A 22,944-nucleotide genomic window follows, 5' to 3' on the forward strand; every position below is an offset into this window, starting at 1 on the left:
TTCTTCTTCTTCTTCTTCTTCTTCTTCTTCTTCTTCTTCTTGTTTGTTACGGGTTCTGAGACCCTGCCTATCACTGTAACAGAACTATAATTCTCAAAGTTCCCTGGAAAGAAGGATTGGTAATGAAGTCACTTTAGATGTCATAGAATCATAGATTTGTAGAGTTGGAAGGGACCCTGAGGATCTTCTGATAATTCAACCCCCCTGCAATGCAGGAATATACAGCTGTCCCATACGGGGATTAAAACCTGCAACCTTGGCATTATCAGCACCACACTCTAACCAACTGAGCTATCCAGGCATATGATGAGCCCCAAGATAAAGGATTATGAGAAAAGTAACTTTACAACTAGGAACTATGTATAAAGATGACTGATCACCTCCTAACTAATTGCGTCAAGGTGCAACCCTCTAGGCCAGTGATGGCCAAACTTGGCCCTCCAGCTGTTTTGGGACTACAATTCCCATCATCCCTGACCACTGGACCTGTTAGCTAGGGATGATGGGAGTTGTAGTCCCAAAACAGCTGGAGGGCCAAGTTTGTACACTTCAGCTTTAGATGGGGGCTCAAAAGCACTCTGCATGCAACCAATTTCTGTGGTTCATGCAACCACTGGTTTGGCAGGGCTATCAGTGTGTGGATATAGAGTCATGCAAGAAATGTGCATCAGGTTCTTAGAGGGCGGATATTGTTGTTGTACGGCAGTATTGGTGTGCATGATTCTTTCCTAACCTGGGGAACCTGTGCCCTTCCAAATATTGCTAAACTACAACTCTCATCATCCTTGAACAATGGCCAGTCTGGGTGGGGATGATGGGAACTAGAGTTCCACAGCATCTATAGGCCACCATGTTGGTCACCTGCAAAATTTTAAGTGAAAGCAACCCCTGCCCCCCTTACAACTAAAATTTGGCATGGGAAGAGCAACAGAGGAAGGGGAAATCCTACACAACCCCACCCATTTATTTATTTTTAAAATTAATGTTTCATGGGCTTTCTAATGCAGCCAATGTGAATGCGTACCCAATTCGCATCATGCAGTGTGTGAGAGACGGTGCATTTTGAACCACAATTGGCTATATAAAACTGCACGTTTGCTTAAGATCTACAACATTTAAAAGGGGGAAAGTTGGAATTAAAGCTAAAACAAGAATGGGGCCTCCCTCCAGAGCCGGCCCAAGACATTTTGGCACCTGAGGCAAACCACAAAATGTCTCTTCCCCACCACACATGGGAAGAAGGGTGAGTGAAGATCAGGAACAAAGGAGGAATAAAGATATAAAGGTGAAACTCGAAAAATTAGAATATTGTGGAAAAGTCCATTCATGTAAGCAATTGTTTTCATTAGCTACTGGAGTTTAATATATGAGATAGACTCATGACATGCAAAGCGAGATATGTCAAGCCTTTGTTTGTTCTAATTGTGATGATTATGGCGCACAGCTGATGAAAACCCCAGTTAATTTGGGGTTGTCATCAGCTGTACGCCATAATCATCACAATTATAACAAATAAAGGCTTGACATATCTCGCTTTGCATGTCATGAGTCTATCTCATATATTAGTTTCACCTTTTAAGTTGAATTATTGAAAGAAATGAACCTTTCCAAGAGTTTCACCTGTATACAATCGTACCTTGGTTTTTGAACAGCTTAGTTCTCAAACATTTTGGCTCCCGAATGCCGCACACCCAGGAGAGACTGGTTCGGTTTGCGAACTATTTTTTGGAAGCTGAATGTCCATCGTGGCTTCCGCAGCTTCCGATTGGCTGCAGGAGCTTCCTGCAGCCAATCAGAAGCTGTGCTTTGGTTTCCGGACGTTTTGGAAGTCGAACGGACTTCTCGAACAGATTCCGTTCGACTTCCAAGGTATGACAGTATCGGGAACGGGGGCGGGGGGCGGGGGCGGAGTGAAGAGACTGGATCTGCTGTCTCGGTGCATCCTGCTGCCTGAGGTGGTTTCCTCAGCTTGCCTCATCGGTGGGCTGGCCGTGCCACCACCTGAGGTTCATGTTGGTCATTACATATTTTAATATTAATAATCATATTTTATTAGAAGAATTTCATTTATAAAAGGAGATGGGAAAGAAAGAAAGAAAACCGAGTGGGATAGAAAATAAATGAAAAAATACTGTTATATTACCATAAATTAATATACAGATGTGTATTTTCTTATTATCCCAATACACATCCAATTGTCAGTAACCCAATATATGTAAACTAATTCCAAATATCATTGTATTTATCCAACGAAAGTCCATCTATAAGCTGCCCGTTCATATGTTGCCAATGTTGTCAAGGGGAATCATATCTCTATTCCCCCAGTTCAACAGTATCAGTCTCTCGGTCACCGTTAGGGAGCGTAGAATCCATTTTCATTGTCCAGTCGTCAATTTCCATACAATGGGTATGTAGTTCAAGAGCATATTCACCTTTGAAAATCTAAAATTTTTCCATAGTGGCTTGTTTATATAGCCCAGCACTTTCTCTCCAAAGTGTGGGATATAGGAACCTAGGGGCCGAGGGGTCTTCACCCCACCAATAAAATATTTGATGGGGCTGCCCCCCCCCCCCGAAGTTGATGGGCATTGCCATTAAAATGGTGTTTGTCCCCAATATTTTATTCAAGTTGGCACCCCTGGTGTGGGAAATAGTGAAAGAATATGTTGCAAAGAAGCATTGCCCATTCCATAAAAGAAGAGCAATGGATTATGACCAGGAGCTGCCAGCTCTGTAATCTAGAGACCCCTGCACATGGCAGAGGGAATTTCAAAATGGCAGCTACCTGTTGTGGAAGAGCCACAGCCCTTTGGGGCATGCAACAATCTTGTTTTTCTTTCTTTCTAAAAAAATCTCTCGAGCTATGAAATGTAATGTCTTTTGGCGGTTTCCAAGCCCCCATTCATATTGGTTTTCCACGGACATATTGGCTTTTCATGTGCTGTGTTTTGCCAGCGTAAGTGTTTTTCAGAAAGCCAATTTTGAGGCTTGAAGGTCAAGGATGATGGGCTCAACTTAACTTGCGCCGCTGCTGCATTGCATCATTATTTTGTTGCCCAATGTCAGGCAGCGCACTCCTCACATAAGTTCTTCCCTCAGGCTATGTGGCATCTCTGCTGCGACTGGCACAAAGGCATAGCTAGAGGGAGAGGGACCTAGTCGTCTGCAGAGGGTGTGACATTTTCCCCCAGCAAGGAATGAATTTAGGAATAAGGCGTACCCACCAGACAACTAGGATATGTTAGCAGCACAGAAAGTCAACTCCTAAGTTAGTAATTTTCCCCTTAGTTTCTATTGTAGCCCCATTTGGTTTTGGCATGAATTCAGATTATTTAATATTTATGTCTTACTTAAAAAAAATAAAAATAAACATTCAGGAGACTTTGCAGTTTTTAAAGCCATAATTAGGAAAAATGGTAATAATCACATGTAAAAGAAACAGTATACAAGAAGTAAATAAGGAGGCCATTTACAGGATAAAGGAAGTCTTTTATTTTTCTGGTTACAGGTGGGTAGCGTGTTGGTCTGCCATAGTCGAAACAAAATAGGAAATTCTTTCCAGTAGCACCTTAGAGACCAACTGAGTTTGTTCTTGGTATGAGCTTTCGTGTGCATGCACGTATCTGAAGAAGTGTGCATGCACACGAAAGCTCATACCAAGAACAAACTCAGTTGGTCTCTAAGGTGCTACTGGAAAGAATTTCCTATTTTGTTTTATTTTTCTGTTATGTTTTCTTTGTGTAAGGGGGTAGGAGTTTAATTTTGATAATTAAATTGTCAATGGTGGTGGGTTGGTATGTATGTATGTATGAGTTGTAAATAAGAAATAATTTAAAAAAAAAACATTCAATGTGGCTAATAATAATAATGATGATGATAATAAATCAATGTAACAAAATATAGGAATTAAATCACACATTCAAATTAAAGCAAAACACGCACCGAACAAGTTAAACAGAAAAAGGAAACTGCCTTTTACATACCATCCTAAACGCAGCTATAATATATATATATATATATATATATATATATATATATATATATATATATATATATACATACATACATACATACACACACACACACTTAATAGACAGGTCTTTACATAATGGAAAGAAGTATAATTGGGATCTGTGCACCTTTTGCCCACCCCATTAATAGAATGCTGCCCAAACCAAGCATTGGCTCAGAATTTACATCAAGCATCAAACCATATACTAAGGAAGTGGTAATTTTTGGTGCCTTCTTGTGGGAGTGTGTGTGTCAATTTAGATTGGAGTGGGAAACTGGTGGACCTCAAATGCTGTGGGACTCTCTCCTACCAGCCTCAGTCCCCATAGGCAGGGATCAGGGATGACGGCACTTGTTCTTCCACAGCGCCTGGAAAGCTATTTCTTTACCAGCCCTCCTTCTAGAGGGCAATGCGCATTACTTCTCTTACTTAAAACAACAACAACAACAACAATTTATTATTTGTACCCCGCCCATCTGGCTGGGTCTCCCCAGCCACTCTGGGCGGCTTCCAACAAATATTTTAAATACGTTAAAATATCACAGATTAAAAACTTCCCTAAACAATACCCTCCAACATTTCTCCGATGAAAACAGGGACATACTATCAGTGGCGGAGCTTCGTGCTCTGGCACTGGGGGTGGAGAGCAGGCGGGGGCATGGCTGGCACGCATCCTAGGGGCATGCCGTGCATCCTGGGGGCGTGACGTGCCGCCTGTGGGGGCGGAGCAGCCGCAATGGCACCCCACCGGGATCGTGGTGCCGGGGGCGGTGTGCTCCCCTCGCCCCCTCTTCCTCCACCAGTGCATCCTATTCAATAACAACAATTTTTATTGTTCTAGGTGGCTTCCAACATACATAAAAACATAACAAAACATTAAACATTTAAAAAACTTCCCTATACAGGGATGCTTTCTGATGTCTTCTAAAGGCTGTAGAGTTACTTATCTCCTTGGCTCGGGGGGGGGGGGGGTCGCATAACTCCATGCCCTCCAACATTTCTCCGATGGAGCATTTTGTTCTTAGAAGAAGTGGTTTGCAGTGTTTAAGACTCAAATCCTAATGCCTATGCTTCACTGCATGTCCTGAGATGGATTGTGTCCTTGGATGGAAATATATATAAAGGAATGAACAGTAGCTGGCTTAATTTAGTCCTTTCCATTCTAAGGGGAGGGGAGGGAAAAACCTGTGAATGTACAAATGAGATTATGTGGCTTACATTTTAAGTCTTTTACTATAGATGAAACAGATCCTAGAATTGTATCTTTTCTCTCTGGGTCATTTGTTTGCAGCTCCAGGAATTAGAAGTCTCTCTGTGTGTGCATGCATTTCAGAATTAGACTAATGAAAATGAGCAGCCAGATAAAGTCCAGATGTGTGAGAAATATTTGGATCAAAGGAGGTGATTCAGCGCTCAGCATAGGGCTCGTAATTTCTGCATGGTAGTGGGCTCTAGGAGGAGTCATGCCTAGTGGCGAGAAAGGCACATGTTCTGCATGTCTCAAATTAAATGCCTGGCATTCCTAGTGAATGGATCCTGGGCTGCAGGGATGGAAGTGGGTGACAATGGCTGCAGTTCTGCACATGGTTACGCATGCACGGTGAGATTTCTTTGAGTGGGAAAATAGCAATAAAGACCCAAACACCAGCTAAGTCTCTGGTCGCACAATTGCAATCTTCCACAAATTATTTCCATGTTGGGAGAGTGGGGGAATGAACCAAAGACAATCCTTCAACCCATCTTTGACGATCACTCGTAGCCAAGTAAGATTGTCTTCCATAAACACGGTTTTAACAACGAGTCCATAAGTGACCGTGGAGGCCAATTCTGGATCCACATGTCCTTCCACAGTGGGGACATAGGTTTACAGGTGGTAGTTGATCACAGTGAGGGTTTGCCAAGTGTGCCTCCCTCTTAGCTCATTTCGTCCTGAGTTCGAGTGTCTTCAGAGTCCATGACACCTTTGGTAAAGGCTGTTCTCCAATCAGAGCAACCACAGGCCAGTGTTTCCCAGTTGTCGGTGTTTATACTACATCTTTTTTAGATTTGCCTTGAGAGAGTCTTTAAACCTCTTTTGTTGACCACCAGCATTACGCTTTCCATTTTTAAGTTCGGAACAGAGTAGTTGCTTTGGAAAGACGACAGTCAGGCATCCGCACAACATGACCAGTCCAACGAAGTTGATGTAGAAGAATCGTTGCTTCGACACTGGTGATCTTTGCTTCACAACACAGATTTAAATCACGTGGCTTATTTATTTATTTTATTAATTAAATTTATATACCACCCTTCAACATAAGATCTCGGGGCGGTACACAGAATAATAATAAAAAAACAGGATAAAAACAAGGAAAGAAGTCGAACAAAATGCCGGGGGTGGGTCACATAAAGCGCACTCAATGCACATTGAAAGCACATGGCTGCCCCCCAAAGAATCCTGGGAACTGTAATTCCACCCCCCCCTGAAAGAGCTACAAATCCTAGCCTCCTGAACAAACTACAGTTCCCATGATCACTTGGGGGCAGCCATGTTCTTTCAGTGTGCATTGGTTGTGCTTTAAATGTACGGCCCTGCTGCATTTGCCTCGTCCCCAGGCGATGTCTGTCCAGTTCAGGAGGTCAGCCTGAAGCTATGAATGTGCTTTCTCCTTTTCTGCTCACCTTTATATCCTGCTTCTGTTGTGGAACCAAGGTGTGCATATGGTTCTTGGGCAGCTCCTCTCCCCACCAGGTGTTGATCAGATCCAGGGTTCTTCTGGATGGGGGCTTTCTTACGCAGACGGGTCATTCAGATTTGCGAGCGACGGGAATATGTGACTGCCTCACATTTTCCATAGGTATTCCACTGCTTCTTGCCCACATTTATTTTCTCTTCCTCATTGGCATGTATGCAATCAGGGTTACCCTTCTTTTCATTTCCCCATTATTAGCTTGCTGTCTATGAATTTTGAAACTTTATGAAACAGAAAGATCCTTGAAGGTCTAATTGCATCCTGCTGGCGCTCTGTGTGTTCGAAATCACATCTAATGTTATGTGCTATTCTGTCCAAATGTTGTTCTGCAGTGGAACCTCTGTGTTTCTGGAGGGGGCGGATTCTTTCTGCTCTAGCATGGAAGAAAGAAGGGCACAAGCCTGCCTAAAGGGACCTTTCGCATGAAGGTTTTTTTTTTTTTTAATTAAAATTAGAGGAGAGATGGAGCCTGGGTGAAATTGCTAGGAAAGAAGGCGGGGGGGGGGGGAGAGAGATGCCCCATCTACCTCCTTACTGCCTTCTGAGATAGATTGTTCAACATGAAATATGCACCAAATTGCGTGCTGCTCTCTATATAGCTTTTACAGTATTCTCCTTCTTAAATGACCTTAATGACAGGACAGTTGGACTGTGAGGCATTTTGAATCCCCTCTGCAGAATTATGCAGGGAAATGATGAAATTCATTAGAAACTGCTTATAAGTTCATTATAAACTGCTGACCCCCACCCCCCCTTTTTTCCAAGGCAGATATGTGTGTGTGTGTGTGTGTGTGTGTGTGTGTGAGAGAGAGAGAGAGAGAGAGAGAGAGAGAGAGAGAGAGAGAGAGAACTGCACAAGGCAAAAACTCCTCATTTCCTTGTATTCTTCCCCCCCATAAAAGAAAAATTATTATTGTTGTTTGTCATTGTCAAGCTAGGCTTGGAAACATGATTACCATTAGTGGAAAGGGTGTAATAACATGGGCTGAACAGGGTTCTCCCAAGTACTGCATTATAAAGTAGAACTGGGGGAAAAGGAGCTCTGGGATTGCCATCTAGGATTTCAAATCAGGAGAGAGTCAGCGTGGGTCTTTCCCAGAAAAGGTGCAGCTCCTAAAGTGAGATCATCTGCAGAGCTGTGCTTTGCTTCTCCAGTGGGAATTTATGAGGGTGGGGTGGGGTGGGGTGGGGGCTGCAACAAAATGTTGCGGTGGAGCATTTTATCCAGTGTGATAAGAAATGCAGAGTTATTTACTGAAAAGTAGATGAGGAAGTAAATGAGGGGAAAAAGGAGGAGTTGATAGGAACCAAAGCTGTCTTTTGTCTGTCTGGTGACTCCCACTATAAATAATCTTTTTTTCTGGTTTTCCTCCTCTAAAAGCCTTGGGTTTTGGGTTTTTTTTTTTTTTTTTGAGGATCAGCTAAAATTTTTGCAGCTTTTTTGCAAAGGGAAAAGCCCTGTTTTTTGAGGATCAGCTAAAAGTTCTGCAGCTTTTTTTGCAAAGGGGGAAAAGCAAAGTTCCTTTTGCAAAGGGGAAAAGCAAAGAGGAAAAGCCCTGTTTTTATGGGGTTCAACTCACATTTCTGCAGCTTCTAAAGGAAAGGGAGCCTTTTCTACAGTTTCCAGACAGATAATCTAATCAGCCAGTCACATGTTGCTGGGAAACAAACAACCTCCCTCTGCAGCACATTCAACAATGGAGGCCTGGGCAAGGGGACGGGGCTGAAAGGGAGCTGGGGACTCTTATCTCTCTCCCAATCTCTAGCTGATCAGTGGGGTCCTTTCAACACCCTCTTTTCTCTTTGTAAAATAAAAAAGCACGATCCTCTTTTGGCCCCTGGGCAATTCGGCTCCAGGGACCACCATTCGCCCCATAAGACGCACAGATATTTCCCCTTACTTTTTAGGAGGAAAAAAGTGTGTCTTATGGAGCGAAAAATATGGTAAGTATGTTCTTGGTATGAGCTTTCGTGTGCATGCACACTTCTTCAGATACACATGTGTGCATGCACACGAAAGCTCACACCAAGAACAAACTTACTTGGTCTCTAAGGTGCTACTGGAAGGATTTTTTTTATTTTTTTATTTTGTTTTGACTGTGGCAGACCAACATGGCTACCTACCTGTAACTATAAATAATCTAGTGTAATGTGCTCTTACCTGCAAAATCCAAACCAGGGTTTGGGATTCTTAACCACAACATGGTAGGCATCTGGCTGAAGGCTAGAGGTGAGAAGGTAATTTGATTTGGTTTGCATTTAATGGGAAATCTCCCTAACGCATGCTTCCCAAAACAAAATAAATCATTCTTATTATAATTAGTGATGGTGTTCTCATTTTTAGTTGCTTTTTCACATAAATTGACCCAGAGCAACCTCCAAAATAACACAAGCATCAATACCAATTATAAGAAACCTGGGCCAATAGTTCTGCACTTTCTCACTCCATGGACATTCCTCCAGTAAGCCACTAACAGAGAAGATTGACAGCTTGGCTCCACCCCTGTTGGTTGTTTAATTCCCACCTTCCAGCAGGGGTGGGATTCCTGACCTTTGCAGTAGCAGCATGCTTGCGAGAGCCATCGAATCAAGGCACCCCGTTGGCACATTAAAATGTGTGCTGAGTTGCACTGGCACTGTATCCCTTTGCCACAATGGCGGATTCAGAGTTTATTTCAGAATTGTTCTTTTGAGACAGTTATAAACGCAGAGAGAAACGCAGCCCTGGCTGTTTGTTGATGCCCTCAGAGTATTCTGCAGGTCACTGGGAACTCTGTGGTCCACATTGTATTTACTGCTTCTCTTAAGGTTGTATAAAATTATAATTGATTTGTGGTTGCTATTAAACCATCCTCTGGTAACAAGTTTAAAATTGATTGCGAGCCCCTTTGAGACGTATAGAGAAATGCAACATTAAAAACACATTTAATCCGGCTTTTGAATCCATATGTTTCTTTTCGTGAAATGAGACTTCAAAAGCTGCGGTTTTCTCTGAAAGCCTGCACAAACTCAGCAGGTGACGCCGTAAATAACCTGGCAATCAGTATTTTTTACCTGTCATCTCGTGGAACCATAAACTACTTATTGTACCATTTCACTTCACGTGGCTCCAGCAACTATTAATGCATGTGTACAGTAACTTGTAAAACATCTAGTTATTATTCTGCCCATATTAGCTCTTTCACGCTAATGATTTATTTTTCATTTTCTCCAGGATATAGACCCGCAGCTAACTGGAATTGATTTGTAAGTGGGGAATCTGCAGTAAAGGGATGCTCTCTTCATATCGCAACTGTGGGAAACGGAATGGGCAATTGAAGGTCGCCTGACAAATAGGGCTGAGTGAAGATGCTGCCTCTGCGGGAATGAAGTCACGGGGAGATGCCTGTCGTGTGCAGAGGCTTTTGAGAGTTTTCTGACGGGCTCCCTTTCTGGAGGATCGAGCCATCCATTTCATTTCCCTGCTCCCTTGCCAAGAGCACTGCTTCACCCTCACCCTCCCCACCGAGTGGATACAAATAAGGTTTGCTCCAACCACAGCAGGGCAACTGATGTTGGACCATGGCTTTCCCAACATCCATGTGGCTGAACTGCGTGTGGAGAGCGATGCTGGTCCGCCTGCTGCACATGGGATTGGACGCCACCTTCACCCTCTGCATACTCGGGTTCTTGCTTCACGCCGCCGCCGTCTCGTCGCAAAAGTTGGATGATACCGACCCGGTGGTGACCACCAGCTTCGGGAAAGTCAGGGGGATGAAGAAGGAGTTGAACAATGAAATTCTGGGGCCGGTCATCCAGTTTCTCGGGGTGCCGTACGCAGCTCCTCCGGTCGGGGAGCGCCGATTCCAACCTCCTGAACCGCCGTCTCCTTGGCCAGATATCAAAAACGCCACCCAGTTTGCACCGGTGTGTCCCCAAAACATTATAGAGGGCAGGTTACCTGAAGTCATGCTCCCTGTCTGGTTTACTAATAACTTGGATATAGTTTCTACCTACGTGCAAGAGCAGAACGAAGACTGCCTCTATCTGAATATATATGTCCCAACTGAGGATGGTGAGTTATTTACAGGAGAAGCAGGGAGATCTTTTCGTTTCGACTTTCCTATTGAAGTTCTTTACTATTAAATCATGTGTACTGGTAGCCAGCACGGCTTTCTTGTCTGCATGCCAGCTTTTTCTCCCCTCCCAACTTCCTTTTTTCCCCTTTTACTTTATTTTACATCTATGCATGTGGTTTTTCTATGTATGCACCAGTTCTAAGCCTCTACTACCGTCCCTTCTCCTCTGATCTTGTCTCTACTCATTTTCCTCGTCCTTCAGCACGTGTATTTCTTAGGTCCAAGTTGGTACCTTAATGCTCATTCCCACCCATTGACTTCTGGGGAAAGATGCATCAACATCTTGATCCATTGCATGGGTAGGCCAAAGGAGTCGGGACTCTTGTGCACTCAACCGAGTAAATAAATGACGCCAATAAGACAGGCCCATCTTGAGCTTAGCTAGCGGTATTGCATGCTCCTACTGTCTTGTCACGGAGCTCCATGTTATTTTCTAGTCTTCTATTCATTTTTCAGTCAAAAGAATATCCAAGGAATGTGCAAGGAAACCCGGCAAGAAAATTTGTAGAAAAGGAGGTATGTATAAAGTGGGCACCAATAAATAAAATAAAATAAAATCGAAAACTGGGTTGGAGAAACAAGAAAGAAAGAAAGATGGAAACCGTACAGAGGAAGACAGAGTTAGTGCATCTTAAAAGGGAAAAAAGCAAACTAACGAGACTGCTGTTGTTTATTATTGTAGTGCAGGGAGAAGATATAGCTTGTAACCAATGAGCTTGAAAACTGGTTAAGTAGGGGGAAGTTTAAAAACAGCAGCATGAAAGAATAACTATTCCCCCTTTCCCTCTGGAAGCATAAAGGCTGAATCTTGCTCCCTTCCTCTCTTGTTCTGGCAGATTTGAGAGTTTGTTTTCACGTTAGTCTTGATAGTTAGAGGAGTGAAGCTCAGAAGTGGTTTGTGTTTTTGTCCCCTTGTGGACAGTGATGTCGCATATTGTCCAGTGAGTTCACACCTTGGACCTCTGTGGATCGCCTGAAACTTTTTTTGTTTATTTGCATTTGCCATGGAAGTGTTCATATGTTTGATTAGTTATAATTCACATAGCAATTTCCCCCCCCCCCTTTTCTTTTCTTGTTGAGCTAGTAGAAATGTTGAATATTAGTTTATATGCTGGGATGATATGGCGATACTGCATTTATTATTTTTATAATTTATATAGGAGCAGAAATGCACAGGGTAGTTTATGCTGCACTTCATTACCACTGCATATATCTGAATCTAAGCTGCAAATATACCAGAGGTGGATACATCCCTAGTTGTCACTTGTAGCGATGCAAGAAAGAGGATCTCAGTTTTTCAAAATTCAAGGGAGCGTTTTAGATTTCTAAGAGTTTTATTCCAAAGTTGAATTTCCTCATATTTTCCAATACCTTTTGTATTACTGTTTCGGATGCAAAATTTCAGATCCAGGATTCAGCGATAAAATTTATATTGTTGATTACAGAGGGCGGGGAATGTTCAGCCGGTGAAATCTAAGTATGAATTTCAATCCTGAAATGCATGGATTAATCGTCCATTGATTGCACCACAGGGGCAAGGATATTATGCTACAATCTGTTGTGCATAGGTAGGCACTCCTGATGGGAATGAGTTAACTTGGCGTTAATCCTATTGGTGGTGTAACTAACTACTGTGAAAAGCAATCACTTGTGATACGAAAAAAGTGGGTGGGGGGGAGGTGAAGGTTATTGCATCTTCATTTACATTATTTGTACTGTGCCATTTTTTCTGGAAGTTTTCTATCTAATACACACACACACACACAATTTTTAAAAGCCAGACTGGTTTAAATATAGGAAATCAATGTAGCATAATTTTGTCACTATGATCTGGAAGGTCCTGTTTTTAGCTACTTTTTCTTTCATACAACTTGGATCTTTCTTGCCGGGATGGTAGGATCTGCGAGAAAATGCTTTTGAGAATGTTTGGAGATTGCTAAGCTAACCGCATACATTTTTATCTACCTGTTTCATTTTTAAACACGGGGAAATTATCTTCTTGGTTCGCAAGGTACTGGAATTCGAAAGCACTGAATCACCTGCTTCTATTATGATTTAGATGTGTGAGGGAGCCTGCCTAGAATGGGGACTGTTGAAGGCAAACCTACACGTGAAGAAAAAGCGCATCATACAGCTGTCTTGGGGTTGTACCACTTGAGAATGTAGGTGGACAATTGCATGCTTGATCACTCTCTCACTTGAAGCAACTAAAACCACCTCCTCTCTAATTTGCTATCTGCCTTTGAAGAATTTGCTATCTTCTCTGAAGAAGAATTTGCTATCTTCTCTGAAGAATTTGCTATCTTCTCTGAAGAAGTGTGCATGCACACGAAAGCTCATACCAAGAACAAACTTAGTTGGTCTCTAAGGTGCTACTGGAAAGAATTTTTTATTTTGTTTTGCCTTTGAGCAGTAAGATTGATGTGGGAGAGCCATCAAGTCATGCAATTCCTCCACCTAGAGGTGTAAATTTCAGAATTGTCGAATCTATCGACAAAAATATTCCCCCCTGGATATATATATATTTGGAGTGGGCTGGGGTGGGAGCTGACTAATAGTGCATCCCTCTAGATCCTCTCCTGCCAACCTAGCAGTTCTAAAGCACGTCAAAGTGCAAGTAGATAAATAGGTACCACTCTGGTGGGAAGGTAAACGGGGTTTCCGTGCGCTGCTCTGGTTCGCCAGAAGTGGCTTAGTCTATATGTCTCAATAAGACCTAGGCTTTTCCCTCTAATCCCGCCGACTATCACCAGGGACGTTGACCGCATGAAATACTTACTGGCAGATGCCAACCCCTTGATTTCACGTGGAGTGGCCATCTATACATTACAGGCCCCGAAACTCAGGACCACCTTTTCGGCTAACTTGCCTTAGCCTTAGTCCTATGTATCTTCCTGACATGGACACCGACGTCATGCCCTGCTATTGTTCTCTATTTTATCTGTATTATCCAGCACGATTTTACATCCAATGTTTTAACTGTATCTGTAGTATTCTTTGCCTGGTCTTTTACTATGTGCTATGGCCATATGGCTAATGCAATAAATAAATTGATGGATTGAAGTGGCTTAGTCATGCTGGCCACATGTCCTGGAAGCTGTACGCCAGCTCCCTCGGCTTATAGAGCGAGATGAGTGCTGCAACCCCAGAGTCGTCCGCAACTGGACCTAATGGTCTGGGGTCTCTTTACCTTTACCTAGATCAATGCTGTCCACAGGGTTTCAGGCAGGGGACTTTCCAGTCCTACCTGAAGATGTCAGAGATTGAACCTGGAACTTTCTGCATGCAAAACAGATGTTCTGCAGTAGATATATGGCTCTTCTTTGATGGAGATGGGCTCCTGGAAATAAATAAAATATAATCAATGCTTCCTTAACTTCTTTAAGGACATGTATTGCAGTATAAGGCTTTGCATGCTTACTCAGAAATAAGTTTCACTGTTTTCAATGGGATTTACGCCCAGGTACATGTGCCCAGGATTGTGGCCTTAGCAGGTAAACACGATGACGTGTGCCATCTTTATGCTATTTAGAAGCGTAAATGCACAAAACCATTATTTAAATAATAATTAGAGATCTGCCTATAGATGCAAATGTGAGCTGGTAGCTAGCATATCTTAGTAGCTAAGTGTATTTTAGTGTTTGCAAGACAGGAAAAGGCGAGGAAAATGAAAATAGACACAATAAACATTGTAAAAAGGAAGGCTTTGGATATCTGGGTGTGGACATTGTGGGGAAAGATCTGGAGAACTTTGCAAAATGTCTGCATGCCCGAGGAGGCTTTGGGCATGTATCTGAGGACACTGCTTCTGCTCCCTGAGCTTCACCAGGAACATATGCTTTTTTTTGTGCCCAAGGCAAAAAGTTTGAATGGTGGTTGTTCATTTGTTAAAAATATAATAATGAATTAAATGGTGGTGCTCCAGTCTACCAGCTAAGATGTTTTCCTTCACCCTTCATATTGCTAGTAGCCATTCACCTATAGCCTCTGTCCATGTGGCGTGCCAGGCATTAACGTGGCCTACTTCAGGCCCAGTTCACACAGGAGGCCTCAACAGAGCCTCTACATGGTGAGGAGCCACAAGCTGACTGCAGCAGCTGTTGCTTCAATTGGGTTCAATAGTTCTAATCTGTTTTGCTTGCCCATCTGCTTACTGTTCAACAGTGCAGGACTCTTCTTGCAGCTCTTCAGGGGAGATAGCTATGATGGGGCTCTCCACTTTCCTGTGGCACCTTTCAGAACCAATAGCTGCTACAGTGAGAGAGAGGCTTCTAACCACTTTGAAGGTCTTTTAGGCCTTCCAAATAATGTTTCAGACGCAAAATATATGGCTACTGTTTGCTCAACTTCAGTAGACTCTGCAAGAATGCTAATGAAAAATATTTATTTCAGAAACCTTAATTTTGTTGTGGCCTTTCCTTTATATTTGATGTCATGAAGATGTTGTGTATCAACTTCCGGGGCTGCAGATGACCAAACTAATGTGTGCCAGGGCAAAATTAGGGTGTTCTTCTAAACATCCTCATCTTGCAGCCCCATATCTCCTTTGAATAAGAATAACTGCAGTAATTTACATGCCTTGACAAACGTGCAGTGCAGCAATGGCTGTTGTTATGCTGTTCATCAAGCATGTGTAATTAGCTGAGTGACTTTCGCCTTCTATTACCAGGCATTGATTTTACATAGTGATAAATAAAGATGCAGGGTGCCATTACTTTTAAATGTACAAATGTGTACCTGACTCTGTTTTTTAATCCCAAAGCAAAAGGGAAATGAGAAGGTTGAAGAGGATGTGTGTGTAGTTGAGGAGTAGTTGAATCTGAGGGGAAGACAAAAAAAAGAATAAAGTGACTTTCCTTCTAAATGCTCTCCTAATCCCCCCCAATTATATCTAAATAGGGCTAAGTCATGGTTTATTGCTATTTATTATTATTTATTAAATTTATTGATCGCTTTTTGTTGCCATGGCTACTTAAAACGACTTGCAATATTTTAAGCAAAAACCAAACACATACACATATCGAAACCAACATTTATAAACCCCTACATTGAAACTTACCACCCCTACAAAAAGGCTGTTGATAGTTAAAAGCCAAAAGCCTGGTTAAAAAGGGGATGTATTTGCCTGGCACCTAAAAATATGTAAATGACAGAGCCATGCGAGCCTTCCTGAGGAAAGCATTCCACAAGTAGGGAGCCACCACTAAAAAGACCCATTCTTGTGTAGCCACCCTCCACACCTCCCTGTTGAGCGGGTACACAAAGAGGGGCCTCAGATAATCACAAACTATGGGTTGGTTTATATGGGGAGAGGTGGTTCATATTACTTTACTGAAATTTGGTCATTTGCGGGGCGTGGTTGCATTAAAGCACACCACCCACCCCACCCCTTTCTACCCTTCTATTCCTTCTTTTCTGCTAGTTCATAGTTCTGGCTGCTGGTCTTCCAACAGAGCTGTTGAAGGGGCTGTCCCATCTCTCCATTTTCGATTGAATCTGGGGAGAGATGGAGTCGCAAGGTGACTGTAGCAGCTGTTGGTTCTGACAGGAGCTACCGTTGTAGCAATCATAGCCCTTCTTACTGCTGGTGCCCCAACTTCATAAGATGCCAGATTGAAGGCATGAAGCATTGCTGTTTTGGCTTCAAAACTCTTAGCTATGTTGTATCATCATGAAGCCAGATAAGAGCCAATGGTTCGTACACTTATCTGGGGATCTTATGAGTATTAAAATGGCATTCTGCAGCAACAGGGAATGGCAAGGCAAAATCACCAAAACTGAGTCCCTCTCCTTAGCCTGCACCATGGCAGTGCTTTTTAGTTTTTTTATAAGGTGGGGCAAGGGTCTGCACTCCTTGCCCCACCTTATACAATGCACGACTCCACCTGGACCCTGCTATCCTTGTGTTAGTGTGTTAGATCTCTGTGTATGAAGGATTCCTCAGGTCTTGGAAGCCTGCACAATTAGGTTCCTGGGATCTGCAGAAGACTTAATGTATAGAAGATGATGTGTGAAAACCTCCCTTTCTCAAGGATCTAAGCTGACCAGTGGACAGCGGTGCCAAGGGGAACCATGTGTCAGTGGGGCCAAAGACCTGACCCCATTCTACTCCCATTGTCCCTTAATTTCCATAAATGCACTGCTTTCACAATCCAGTTTATCTATTCTCATGGGGTTCTTACAGAATATAGAGAGTTAGAGGCCATTGTCCAGAACTGTCTGCTGGTGCAGGTGATCCACTTCGCTGCTCTCAAACTTTCCTCCGTTTGCTTTATTGAAGAGACACATTTGACTTCATGTCTACAGCACCATCCTTGCCATTGAAACGACTGAAGGTGGCTACAAATGGAGGGTTGCTACCGTCCTGGCAATTGAAGGTCGAGGCCATAGCTCAGTGGTCAGAGCGCATGATTTACATGCAGAAGGAACTGGGTTCCATCCTGCATTTCTACTTTTGCAAAAAGAAGCAGGACGTGATCTTGCTGAGAACTTGGGAGAGACTCTGCTAGTCAGAGTAGACAACATTGGGCTGGGTGGGTAAATAGACTTGGCACGAGGGAACTTTCCGAATTCTTAATTTGTTGGAGACTGCAGCCTTTTTCCAGCGCTGGTGATGCAAAATGAGTGCAACACTGAGAGGCTTGTTGTAACCATCTTATAATCATGGGTAATGTTCATTTTAATTATTTAAATAGGGAGCTGGAAAACAGATCATTAAAACTTAATGGTCATTATGACTCCTTATTTTCAATTTCCGTTCTCAGGCTAGGCATGACAAACAGCAGAATACAATACATTTCTGCAAATTGTCCTGCCTTCGCTAGTGCATATGTGTGTGCATGGTAAAAGCAATATGTCCTTGCTGTTGCTCTGGACTGCTTCTGGACTGCTTCTTCCCACAATATATATATTTGAAGATGAAGGCAAAACTGATTGAAATGTGTTCAGAGCTGCAATTTTTTTTTGTCTCCACAACACTTTCACCCCGATTCATTTTTAATAATGACAACAAAAAGATGGGCAAGCTCCGTTCATAATAGCTGTTCCCATGCTCAGGTTCTTTCCTTGAGTTGGAGCTTTGTGTGTGCAGCAGAGCGCGTATGGGTCTCTGAAGAATGGAACAATCCATGACTCCATCTAAAAGAGCAATCTCTAAATGGTAAACATTCTCTTCAAGATTTGACAGTGCAGGGGAAAACGCAGTTCTTCTATCAACAGCATTCTTAAAGACAACAAAGAGACATGGAAGGGAGATCTGAAAGAGAGTTAGCTCTAAAAACAACAACAACAGTGTGCCTTGTGATGAACATACTTATTATGCCATAGTCATTTGTGGACTACAACCCACTTCATGAGATGTATGAAGAGTTACCCTGAGTTGCATGTATGGGTGTACCTGCTGGTGTGTGTGGGATGAACTGTAAACATTGAAGTGAGAAGGAAATGAAATGCTCAAAACTATAAATGAACCTCATTTCATTTTATATAGAGTTACACGCTTTGTGGATCAGGGGAATGTTGTGAATGTAGTGTATCTTGATTTCAGTATGGCCTTTGTCAAAGTCCTCTTTGGTATTCTTGTTGGAGAAGCTGGCAAAATCTGGACTGGACAAGATAACTGTTAGGTGCATTTGTAGCTGGTTGACTGACCAAACCCAAAGAGTGCTCATGAATGGTTCATCATCATCCTGGGGGGAAAGTGACAAGTGGGGTGCCTCAGAGTTCTGTGCTGGTCCCACTGTTGTTCAACATCTTTATAAACATCTTGGATGAAGATATCGAGAGGATTTGCATCCAATTCTCAGATGATACCAAGCTGAGAGGGGTAGCCAATGCCGCCAAAGACAGAATCTGTATACAAAATGACCTTCACAGATTGGAGAAATGGGCTGAAACGAACAAAATGAATTTCAATAGGGACAAATGTAAGGTTCTACACCAGGCATAGGCAATCTCGGCCCTCCAGATGTTTTGGGACTACAACTCCCATCAGCCCTGACCACTGGTCCTGTTAGCTAGGGATGATGGGAGTTGTGATTTATATTATGATGGTGGTGGTAGTTGCCTGTTCTACACTTAGGCAAGAAGAACCAGCTGCAGGATTGGATTCTGCAGGAAAAGGTATTGCTAATGATGTCAAAACAACTGGATAGAGTTAGTGCAGCATATTGTAGGTGATTCAGCCAAATGATCTTATGATCTCCCTTCAGATCTTCATACCGAATTCATGAAGGTCAGGAGGGGAGGGGAGTGTTTGCTATGGGCAGGGGAGTGGGTGGGAATAACTGCACCCAGGGATCTTGGGGGCAAGAACAACACATGTTCCCCTCCCCTACATGGTTTGTAGCCGGTGTACATTTATGCCGGGGCTTAGTTTACATTGATTTGCCAGCTTCTTGTGCACAGGATTGCTCCTTAAGTGGTAGATTTAGGCAGGGCTGTCCACATATCATTCCTATTTGCTGCTCTGTGTTGCTTCCCCAATGTTTCCTGATCATTGCTGTCTGGAGGGCAGGGCCAATAACAGCAAGCCAGAACACTGGTGGTACAAAAAAGTTGCAGGAGTTCATCAGGAAGTTACAGGACATGGGCTGATTGGAAACGAAGCACGATGATCACCCCAAAAGCCTTTGCAGGTACAGACAGAATTGAAAGTGACGTTGTGTAGAACTGTCCCAACAGTATCCTAAGCATAAAACATAAAATCATAAGATGAGTCCTGCTGGATCAGGCCAACGGCTCGTCTAGTCCAGCACTCTGTTCTCAAAATGGCCAACCAGATGCCTGTGGGAAACCCATGAGCAGGATTCGACCACAAGGCCACGCTCCTTTCTTGTGGTTTCCAGTCCCAGGAATGCACAATAAAAAGGACTTTTGAAGGCTTATCATCTTCTCATGGGCCCATTCTGCAAATATTTTCAGGAACCACTTTGTAAACTTTCAGAAATCTCCTCCCAATGAATGACTTTCTGAAACTTCTCTCCCCCCTTTTTATCTCTTGTGTCTACATTGCCATTCCAATTCCAGATAACATTTGCCCAAAGTTAATTAATTATGCAGACCCGCATTAGGAGGGCAAACAGTGAAGTGGGAATCTGTCACCTGCTGTTTTCCTACAGCAAACAATGAGTGCAGCTACAGCAGATCTGCACCCATGCCAGAGGGCCCTTTAAATCCTGTGCAAGGACTGCCCACAGGCCTCCCCCCCCCAATTATGGTCTCTTAATGCATACTGTCTGGGGAAATGGAGCTGCTCCTCCATGAGTTAGGAGGAAATATTCATGCAACAGGAACTCCCAGGACCAATGCAAAGTTCCTTATTGTCTTGGTGCAGCAATGCTGATGCTGGGCTAATGGAGAGATGCTGAGGCATTCTGCTGGGTCGCCTTATCAAGTGTGCCCCATTCAGCAGTGGGGCAGATGGTGCTTCTCTGCCTAGGCCTTGTTGTTGTTTAGTCGTTTAGTCGTGTCCAACTCTTCATGACCCCATGAACCAGAGCACGCCAGGCACGCCTGTCTTCCACTGCCTCCCGCAGTTTGGTCAAACTCATGTTGGTAGCTTCGAGAACACAGTCCAGCCATCTCGTCCTCTGTCATCCCCTTCTCCTTGTGCCCTCAATCTTTTCCAACATCAGGGTCTTTTCCAGGGAGTCTTCTGTTCTCGTGCAGTGGCCAAAGTATTGGAGCCTCAGCTTCAGGATCTGTCCTTCCAGTGAGCACTCAGGGCTGATTTCCTTCAGAATGGATAGGTTTGATCTTCTTGCAGTCAAGAGTCTCCTCCTAGGCCTAGCAGAGGGGAAACAGGGGAAACAGGTTGCCAGGCCATGTGAGTGAGCTGAATAGTCTCCCTCCACAGTGTGTTTTGGATTGCGGCCTCAATCACACACACACACACACACACACACACACGGCCTGTTTTATCTCTAAATTGAGGACAGAGGGTAATTATTGCTTTACCCATTGCAAAAAAAACCAACAACAACCCAACAACAGAAGCAGACCCCTGGTTGGGATTCAGCCAAAGTCCCCCCACCCCACCCCATGCCCCTGTATCAGAAATTACTTATATGAATTGGCCTTGGTTTTACCAGCTTCACCTCAGATGGCTGAGCCCGGATGAACAAGTTGCACTGCCATATCTTCAGCTGAGCTGGGTTTGGGGACCTAATGCTGGCTGAGCCAGAAATCAGCTGGCTGAGCCAGAGATTCCCTGCATGCTAAACTGCTCGTCCTGGCAGATCTTAACATAGTCTTTCTCCCTTATTGTCTGTCTAATGGAGTCTAGTGAGAATTAGTATACCGGTATATCCCTTCCCCATCCCTTTTCTGTAGTTCTAGAGGGGGAGGAAGAGGAGAAAACACAGGTGATTATAATGGTGACGACTATTTTAAATGTTTCCTATTCCTCGCAGTCTGCTAAATCACACACCACGATGTGCTAAGTAACTTTGGAGCAGTGCAAACTGATTCCCTTTAGTCCCTTTCAGGAGTGTTACAGGGGTATGTTCTTTTTTTTAAATATAATTTTTATTATTTTTTCATATTAAACTACAATTAATATCACATTCAAACAAAAAAATTTCTTACAATCATCTTTGGCTAACAAACCATGACTTCCCTCAACCCCTTCACATGGCTTTCTAATTTATATCTTAGCATTATACTTCTTAAATCAACCATTGCTTACCACTATCAAACAAAAAAAGATTTTTTACTTCTATTCTACTTACAATGATAACTCTACAAATTAACTACAAAGCTTCTTGAAATCCTATTAACGTATTCAATTGTAAATTGTCTTTTAAATAATTTGTAAACTTTGACCAGTCTTTGATGAACTTCTGGTCCCGCTGCTCCCGGATTCTTCCTGTCAATTTGTCCATTTCTGCGTATTCAGTCAGTTTCACTGTCCATTCTTCTACCGTCGGTAATTCCTCTTGTTTCCATTTTTGTGCTAGAAGGATTCTAGCTGCAGCCACAGCGTATTGGAAAAGTCTAGTAATGTTACAGGGGTATGTTCTATGCACAGCCAGCGGTATGGGTCAGGATGCCACCTGCTGGCTCGGTCTCCTCCCTGCAGTTTATCCTGCATTGTTCTAAATTTTCATGCACGGGGGTGGGGGGTGGGGGTGGGGATTTGCATACATTCCAAGGCACATCAGTTTCAGCAGTGCAACTTGCACCGTGCAAAAATCAAGAGTACTGGTTGTGTGCAGGGAGCCTTAAGTGCATTGAGGGGCACGCATGTAGGCTCCAGGTTTTCTGCAGCAACCAAAGATACACAGCCATGTACTGTACATAACTGCTTAAAAAGACTTAAGCATCAATACTTTGAAAATTGTACCGCAGAAATACACGTTTTTCATAAAACTCTGCATATAACATGGCATATAATTAGTTAAATTTTAAAGAAAAGCAAAACAACAACAACAAAAAACCCCTAACAATGCACGAGTGACTTAGACATGCAAGAGGCAGTCCAATATGGGCAAGGTTTGAACCACTGAATTCCATATATAAATCTGTTTTAATTGGATTCCTCCTCCATCCCTAGCTCATATAGTGTTCCTAGTAAGACACAGGACTTTTGATTCTACACAAAGAGAGACATCTTGGCAGAAGGCAGGTCATTAGCTAAGAGCCTAGTATTCAAGAATGGATACAGAGGTGGACGATGGATGGAAAAAACATGACCCAAAGTGGTACTTTAAATGTGATCAATGGTATTTTAATACCTTCTTTGAGCAGAAGGCCACGTCAGAAATTGCTCTGGTTTTAGCCAGAGCTGCCTTGTGGCATGGGCTGGGCTCCTGCTCAACAAGACCTCCGACTCCTTAAGTGCCCAGAAATAGTTCTGCCCTACTTTGGGTCCAAACCAGTGTTTTTATTTTTTAATTTATGCATTTGTTGTTCTTTACATTTATTTTTTTTGAAAGCCATTGCCTGTATCAAACTGAGATGGGTTAAAATCACAATTAACCTTAAAAATACCTTGGTTTGAACCCAGAATTTGCTTAGAGGATTTCCACCGATATCAACAGGACCGTTGATGGGTGGGATGGGGAGATGGGTGGGGTGGGGT

The 22,944-nt window shown here is 43.1% G+C and overlaps 1 protein-coding gene across 6 annotated transcripts in view; it reads left to right on the plus strand.

The window, feature by feature from the left end:
• The window catches only part of NLGN1 (neuroligin 1), a 609,345-nt gene that overhangs the window by 145,656 nt on the left and 440,745 nt on the right, over nt 1–22,944 (plus strand). For 4 of the 6 annotated variants that reach the window (XM_033150670.1, XM_033150671.1, XM_033150672.1 and 1 more), the window contains exon 2: nt 9,959–10,798. In XM_033150670.1, coding sequence (XP_033006561.1) covers nt 10,306–10,798 — 493 coding nt within the window. In that variant the 5' untranslated portion in view covers nt 9,959–10,305. Of the gene's footprint in view, nt 1–9,958; nt 10,799–11,318; nt 11,379–22,944 lie in introns of all 6 variants that reach the window. The other 2 variants (XM_033150667.1, XM_033150668.1) reach the window with 1 other exon arrangement.

The sequence above is a fragment of the Lacerta agilis genome, chromosome 5 (genome assembly GCF_009819535.1).
Source record: "Lacerta agilis isolate rLacAgi1 chromosome 5, rLacAgi1.pri, whole genome shotgun sequence".
Taxonomy (NCBI): Eukaryota; Metazoa; Chordata; class Lepidosauria; order Squamata; family Lacertidae; genus Lacerta; species Lacerta agilis.